Source organism: Centroberyx affinis, unplaced genomic scaffold, assembly GCF_046629955.1.
Source record: "Centroberyx affinis isolate AG114_WGS23_722 - 3 ecotype Tasmania unplaced genomic scaffold, CSIRO-AGI_Caff_v1 ptg001985l_1, whole genome shotgun sequence".
NCBI lineage: Eukaryota > Metazoa > Chordata > Actinopteri > Beryciformes > Berycidae > Centroberyx > Centroberyx affinis.
In genome coordinates this window covers 70,325-78,982 of record NW_027280331.1, presented here as the reverse complement: position 1 = coordinate 78,982, position 8,658 = coordinate 70,325, and the positions used below count along the sequence as shown (strand labels likewise).

Below are 8,658 nucleotides of genomic sequence, written 5' to 3'. Positions count from 1 at the left end.
CATCACTTACACTCTGTTTGTCTACTCATTTGTTGTACTCACTTGGTAAGGGCCACTTAAGGGAGAACATAACAATATCAAATGGCCTTAGTCAGCAGGCTTGCAAATGATCATTGCACAAAACATTTCAGCAAGGCAAACAAACAGGTCCCTCTAATGATTTCCCATAAAGTCATTTATATATTCCCCAATGGGCCTGAGTCACACATGACCTGTTTCATATGCTATTGACTAAGACTGGTAATGTGGTAAAGTGGTAATGGTCACGGGGAGCTAGTTTTTACTTATTTATTTATTTTCTCTTACGTACACCCATCAATATGACACTCACACTGTCCATTCTCAAAGATTTTCATTCACTCTCATCAATACGATGTCCTTGCTATGGGATTATTGCATTGCCACTGAAGCAGGTAGCTGTGACTTCTGCCACTTGCCTCTTTCCTCATCACCTCCCTCCCCGATTCACCCCGACCTACGCAAACAATATGAGTGTGAATTCCACTTGACCAGATGGGGACTTGGGTAAGGCAATGAAACATTTTCAGCAAATGCTTTTCAACTATATGATGTAGGATAGGATATTGTTTGGATTTCAACAATTCTCAATCAGATTGCTCTTATTAGTTTGATTCCTTACCACATCTCAACACCAGTTTTCATCATTGTAATGCTTGGAAGAAATACCTTTATTTAGAAATGTCATAGCATCTACATTTACATCAAGTAGACCATCATCTTTTACCCATAGACGGATTATGAGACAAAGCCCCCCCCCCCCCCCAAAAAAAAAAAAAGACAGCATGTGAACCGGCCCCTTATGGGAGAGAAACTAAATTCTAACAATAACAAAGGAATTACAAGGTGCAAACACATATTATTCTAGGCCTAAAAAACATATTTTAAACTGCAAAATGCCTCTGATTGCCTTAATGCCCCAAAATCTACTGTATGGCCACACAGTAGCTGCATGGTATATGAGTCAGTGGGTCCTATTCTGACAGATCAGGAGTGGAAAACAACATTTTGGGGTCTTCGTAAACCATGACTTTACATTACGAGGCCTTTGGACAATGATGCAGAGCTTTACTGCTAAAGCGCTATAGATAAACTGAGGGGAACACTCACTGTGACAGCGCCATGTTGACACCTTCAACACAAATGTTTAGGTTATTATGGGGGAATTTTGGGGCTTTGGTAAATAAATAAATGACAAAGCCCTTCGACTGTGGGGCAGTAAATGTAAAGTTAGTGACAGCATCATCATGTATCAGGCTCTGGCTCAGGGGCCCCCTGAGCTCTTGGACCCCTGGGCCTGTGCCCGGTTGGCCCGTTCAGTAATCCATCCATGGTTTTACCCCTCTTCATTTTATCCCCAGAATATTCTTTCAGTTTTGCTTTAATGCATACAAATCAGGTCGTATCGTAGAAACAGATAATTTCAAAGCCTTTCCATGCCTGATTCTGGCATGCTGGTGTCATTTCCAATTCCATTATTGTCTTATCAATCCAGAATTGGATGTGGCACTCAATCATGTCCTTTTCAGCAGCACAGGAATTATTATTAAATAGGGTTATAGAATTAAATATCCAGAAAACAGTCATATAAGATGGCCAACTGCTTCATATGACTTGGGTTTACAGAGAGGTACAGCTGACATGAAAGCTAATATAATGTTTGCGAATTATATAATCTATATATGGAAAAAAAGGATCGGACCCAGAATAGACCCGTGAGGTACACCACAGGAAACATTTGCCAAAGATGACCTGGACTCCCCAATAGCGACAAAGAGAGTCTTACCCTACATATAAGAGAAAAACATCTGCACTAAAATCTGGAAGAATGAAAGGGAGGATTTTCCAACATTAGCCACTAAAAGCAGATCATTCATGACATTAAGAGGAGCTGTCTCAGTGCTATGAGGAGCTCTAAAACCAGATTTAAATTTCTCAAAGAGACCATTACGGCTCATAAAAGAAACTAATTGGTTAACGACTGTTTTGTTTTGTTTTTTTATCAAAATCTTAGACGTGGAATGGTTATTTAGATATTTAATTATTTCTGTAATTGTTTAGGGGAGAATACAGAGTATGTTTGTTATGGAGAGGTTCAACAATAGTGTTCTTAAAGTAGGTGGGGACAATGTCAGTGATTAAGGATAAATATAATACAACAAACCATATTCAAGACTTCTTTTATTTAGTGGGCACACTATCAAGGGCACAGGTAGAGAGCTTCATCTTGGTTATGGTCTCGATTAATGAATCTGCAGAGACAATATCAAATGTTTCTACTGAGGCAGCAATCTATGAGGAGAAGCAATCTGTGATGTTTTGAGTGGTTGTTTTGTCTGTGTTATTAGATGATATAGCATTGAGTGACAGGAGAGATAGGGGTCAGGTAGTTGGGGTCAGGCAACAAACACCATGCAACCTGATTCAAGCTCAAAATGTTTCATATTTCGGTATTTGTGCTCAGGATTTTACTCATCCCTTGTCTACTTGTCTTCCTTCAGTTTATACACAGATCTCACCCACAATATTTGACATTATCAGTCCTAAACTCTACCATTTCCCCACCTAGTTGATGGCCCAAATCCTCCAGCTGATTATTCTTACAAGTTGGAATATACACATTTCGTAAAAAAAAAAAAAAAAAAAAAAAAAAAAAAGATTTCTTCTTTCTTCTTTCAAAAAAAGGGATAGGCTATACTTTGGAAAATAGCCTTTTCACATTTTCGCTTCTTCTCCCTGCCTTGTATTTCCTTTCAAATTGAACACACATATTAGGTACTACTTGCTGACCCCAGTGTTGGTCCTCTTATAACACTCCCACACTTCCACCCTTTAGCCCCAGGTCGTCCAAATCTCCACTCCCAGCTAGAAACCCCTTTCCTAGTTTCTTGGCCCTTGGCATCTTTGTGGCAGATTTACCTGTTTATTTTCTCCTTTTCCCTCTCTTGCATCTGCCATCAGATTAAATACTTCTACCAGTCATTTCCATGCTACACTTCTCTACAGCCATAAAGACTTATAGCTTTCTATCACCACTTAACCTCTTTCTTCTAAGTTTTACACATTTACTCTCTTATTTCTACCTTGTTATTAGCTTGTTATCCTTGTTAACCGGGCGGGAACAGCAGTGACTTCCTGAATTTCCCCCAGGGGATCAATAAAGTGCAATCTCATCTCATCTCGTCTCATCTCATCTCATCTCATCTCATCTCATCTCATCTCATCTCATCTCATCTCATCTCATCTCATCTCATCTCATCTCATCTCATCTCATCTCATCTCATCTCATCTCATCTCATCTCATCTCATCTTATCTTATCTTATCTTATAATGTAATACTTTATAGATCCCTGTAGGGAAAAGTGTCTTGCTCAAGGACACAGAGTGGGTACTTGCTGACACAGGGCTTGAACCAATGTTGTTTGGTCTATGGCCGATCTCTACAACCACTAAGGCTTGGCTTCAAGTTGGAAACACATCCCACCAACTGTGTCAGATGATTTCCATTGGTGCTCCAACACTACCAACACCTCTAAACCTCCAGCCTGCAGTTGATAATTCTTACCAATTAGAATAAACACATTTCCTCTGCTTGTTCCTCTATCATTTATTGCTTCAGGTTGTGCTCTCTCTACCAGGGATGGGGTCAGTTCATGAATGAGCTCATCAATTCCAATTCATCTGAGGAAAAAACCTACAGGTTAATTTAATTCAGTGAAATTCTGTGAAATTCCATGTTTTTTTTGTGTTTTCTTAAAATATATCTGAGATTACATGTACTGTTATACATTGTCAATACTGAATACCATAAAATGTGACAACCTCTCCGAGAAGTGGAATTTCATGAAATTTAATGGAAGTCAATTCTGTTTCCTGTCATTCCAATTCAATTCACATTCTGTTTCCTTGGAGCTGGGTGACATTCCAATTCCAATTCCAATTCCAACTGCAGAAATTGAATTGGAATTTACCATGCATTCTCAATTCTAATTCATGAATGGCCCCAACCCTGTTCTTTACCTCCCACAGCGTCCATCTCCCAGTGTTGGCTCAACCACAAACACTTTGACTGACAGCCCAAATCCTCCAGCTAATGATCCCTATAAATTCAAATTTACCCAATTCCCCCCGTCTCTCTGTCTGGTTTCTCCTTCCAGGTTGGACCCAGATCCTAGGCTTTATTTCCCTACAACCCAGATCCTCCAGCTGTCGACCCCCATTTAGACTCCCCTCTCCACGCCTCTTCCACCTGCTCGGCTCCTGCTCGTCCCCTCGCCTCCTCCCTGCCTGTCTGGGCTGAGCGATGAAGACCCCTCTCTGGTGCCTGGTGGTGCTGCTGGCATGTCTCTTCACCCCCGGACGTAGTGACTGCCAGAGGGAATGTGTGGCCTGTGGTCTACTCCTGCAGCAGCAGCAACTGCAGCAAGCCTTTAACACCATGGTGAGTATGTGTGTGTCAGTCTGTTAGTCATTGTGAGTCACTGTTGATCAGAGCATCTGCTAAATGCCTTGTAAACACTGTGGTTTGTGTGTGTGTGTGTGTGTGTGTGTGTGTGTGTGTGTGTGTGTGTTAGGGCACAGCTACAGCAAGCCTTCAACACCCTGATAGAGGTGTGTTTGTGTTTGTGATTGCGTAAATTATGATTTTAAATCTCTCTTGATAACAGCATCTGCATAATGCCTTATATACAGTTTGCATGGTGGCACTGCGTGTTGTGTGTTTGTGTGCATATGTGAAGGGGGTGGGAGACAGAAGTTTTGAAAACCTCGTAACACCAATTTTGGTAATGTTTTTTATTTAATTAATTTATGCCTGACGACCAAAAGTTGCATTAAAAGTCTTAACTGCAATTCTGAAGCAGTGTGTGAAAGAGTCTCTTCTACATTGGTAATGTTTTAACTTCAATTGATGGATGACATGCTCCTCTATGGGTTGAGAAAATTATTGGTCTGATGAAACCCTTTCAATACCCAATGGATAAACTCTAAGATGCATGGTGGTTAAAAAAAAAGGCTGCAAGATTTTCACCCAAAAGCGATGAAATCACCTAAGAGCATCTGCAATGACAGAATGTGAATGCTCTCTGAACTTGACCAAAGTTCAGCACAGAAACTCTTTTCCAAACAGTCCGAGACACGTCACCGTGTAAAAATAGTCTGTGGGCGTCCGTGAATAGCGGTGGGACGGCTAATTTAGCTGATAATGATGCAGAGAAAGACAGCTGGGACCTTTTGGAAAGTGGTAATAGAACTATGTAATTGACTGCTGCTCAGTATCATCAGCCCAGGCTTGCAACGGTGACTGACACATTTTATCAGCTTCTCATTGTGTTAGCCGGCTTCCCATTGAGGCACAGATGGAATCCGCTGAGCAATTCCATTGTTTCCCACTTCAGACTGAGAGAGTGCATAAGGCCACAGTGTTTGTTATAAAGGCAGGAACCACAGATGCATTCAGGGAGGGACACACACACATAAGTGCACACACACACATACACCAGGGCTACTTGAATCCATAATTGAGTCCACTTTTCTGTGAACTTGGACTTGTCTTGGTCTTGGCCCCTATTGGATGTCAACTAAATTTTTGTTTTGCCTAACTCAACTTTTTCTTAGCATTTTTTTTTTTTTTTTTTTAAAGATGCACAACATGCTTTTTTCCACCTGATCACCAACAAAATGGCTAGCTACATGCATTCCAATGCACTTTTTATCCATGCCAATGGATGCTGAAAGGTGTGATGTAGAGCTCCTTTGCAGGCAAATCTATATCTGTTCATCCAGAGAAAATGAAGCAACACCTTATGTGTCATTTTTGCATTTAGACAGACATATACCCTCTTTATTGCATATTTCTGTTTTGGACTTGAATAGCACTCGGTTTGTTCAGGACTTGGTTTTGAATTGGTTTCGAGCCCTTTTGAGCTCGGACTCGATTGGACCTGGTCTTGCACTTGAATTGGACTTGATTATCGTGGTTTTGACTAATTATGGTGGGCTTGACCTAATCCTAACCCACTTTAAACTAAATGCCTGACCTTATCTCTTACCTTAACCTAACCTAATCTTAATCCAAATTTTAATCTTAACCCAAGCCCAACCGAGGATATTTGGTCCTCACAAGTATAGAAATACAAGTACACACACACACACACACACACACACACTACCTCTTACTCATAAACTCATTCAGATTGCTCCATTGATCTGACGTGGAGAATCCCCTGGTGTGCTCATTTCATTTACGACGGATAATTAATTTCCATTGATAGATTCACAGCGGAACTCCCTCTCCTCTCATTCCTTTGATGTGAGCAGGTTTTTCGATAACAATGCAATTTATCTCATTTGAGCGAGATTCGAGGAGTAAATGGGATTTGCTTCTTACCTCAACTCACAGGGCTCTGGAGCTTAAGAGAGTTGTAGATGCATTCAAGTCTCTATTTAGTTCCAGCATAAACTAGAGTTGTATTTCCAGGTATATTTTAATTGGAAAACTCATGCTCCATGTTTATTTTTTGGGTTGTTTTTTTAGTTGGAAGTGTATAGAAGCTAAATTTTGCCTCAATTAAGAGAACAGGAGTCAACAGGTTACATATTTAGGGAAAAATAGTTATCATGTAGAATAAAACTTGCTGTTAAAGTATTTCGACCAAAGACCATGAAACATGTTGTTGTGCTGCTCAAATTCCTTTTTTTTTGGCAGGAGACGCACAAAGTAAACGCATAACACCATAATGGATCCACTTTTATGGGTTTCTGTCCTGGTTGTACACTCTTTTACCTTTTATGGACCATTTGGTTCCCTTACAGTCATTGATGGAGAGACTTTTGCCAGGTTATGTTATGCCTTCACTTCATTTGCCTTTGCCTTCATGCTGATAAACTTATCGAGAGGCTTCTGGCAGCATCAAGGTTATTAAAACCGCACACTGAATCACAGGCTCAGCACTGCCAGCAGTTCACTCCATATGAAGATTTCATTGCCAAAACACTATTTGCATTTTAGAGGAGAAAAAAAAGTCATTACCATAAGTTCGTCATTCAATATCTCAAAAATGTACATGAACCAGTCTGAAAAAACTTGATCATTTTGACAACAAAAGACTTAATTTACCTGCTGTCCTTCAAAATGTACCATAATTTGTTTCAATTTTGTGCCGTCAATCAGTTTGAAGGAGTAGATGTCACATTTATCAAATGATAGACATCTGATGCTGGCACATAACTTTTCATATATGCTGAACACAGCAGGGACAAGACCCATTAAATCCCACGACACGCAGACCATCCAGGTCACAGACTGTTTTCTCAGCCTGGGTCTGAAAGTTGGTATTGCAGTATTAACACTCATAGAAAACAAATGAGGATTCCGGCACACAAAATAAAAGACACAGCAGAGGTGAATTTTGTGTCTGGGAATCTTCATTTGTTTTCTATGGGTGATTTGATGGGGATCTTGTTCTGTTTCATGGACTGTATTATTGTGCTCTGTGTCATTTTTCATGAGTGAAGCTCAAGGAGAAATGAGGCTTGAAAGTTGCACTACACTATGTTGCTGGAACTAATGTTAGCTGTAAATATGTGTTAATGTCTTCCCATTGCCATAGTAACATAGCTAATACTCTCAAAATCAACTAGAAGAGGTTCAGCTATTGCTTCCTATGGAACATGATTTTGGAGCTAACATGGCTGCCACTGGAAACTGCAATGTTCAAACTGTCTCCCTTTAGCATTGATAAAACACATAGTTTCATCATCACCAAAAGTCAGTACACACGATGGGATTTTGAACAGATTTAGCTCAATTATCTCACAGAAATTTAGGAAACCATAGAGGGAATTCACATTATGTTTTTCACAGATCATTTCTTGCAGCACAATGATTTGGGATCTTTTGAATTAATAAGTTATTCAAAGAAATTCTCATGAAATCTTGTAGCATGTATCTAACTTAACACCCCCCTGTCTCCTCTCCCTCTGCAGGTGTGTCTGCTGGAGTGTGAGGGTCACGTCTCCTCCTCCCTCACCTGGGAGCTGTGTAATCGTGCCGTCAAGCTGTCACAATATCCTTCGCTTCCTGCGGGAGGCGCTCTGTCCAAGAGAACAGTGGAGGAGCTGGATCTGACCCCATTTGACCTGGACTCTGATGGTGAGCTGCTGCAATCTGCTGCAGCAGAGCGCTTCCAGGATAGGGGTCAGAATGAGGCTCCCTTCAAGCAACGCAGTGCCCAGTATGACTCATCGCTGCTGGGATCCGCTGAAGAGGGGGAGGGCCTGCCGGGTCTGGATCTCGGTCTGGAGGACGAAGAGAGGAAGGCGAGGGAGGAGAGGGAAGCAGTGAGGGACAGCCAGCTAGAGGGGGATGAGGGTGAGGACTCAGAAGCCATCGACTTATCCAAACGCTTCGGTGGCTTCCTGAGGGGTCGCCATGGATACAGGAAGCTGATTGGATCGCCGGCGAGGCCCCTGCAGAAGCGTTACGGCGGGTTCATAGGCATCCGGAAATCTGCCCGCAAATGGAACAGTCAGAAACGGGTGAACCAGCTGCTGAGGCAGTACCTGGGGATGAGGAGCAGTCGCAGTGGGAGGTTCAACAGCGTCCCTGCTGCCGGGGTTTGGAGGCAAAACCAACTGTAA

At 41.5% G+C, this 8,658-nt stretch overlaps 1 protein-coding gene across 1 annotated transcript; it reads left to right on the top strand.

The window, feature by feature from the left end:
- The first annotated feature begins 4,321 nt into the window (after nucleotides 1–4,321).
- On the top strand, nucleotides 4,322–8,658 carry pnocb (prepronociceptin b). Its single transcript, XM_071530851.1, has 2 exons — nucleotides 4,322–4,459; nucleotides 8,005–8,658. The coding sequence occupies exons 1-2, from the start codon at nucleotides 4,322–4,324 to the stop codon at nucleotides 8,656–8,658; spliced, it is 792 nt and encodes a 263-aa protein (XP_071386952.1).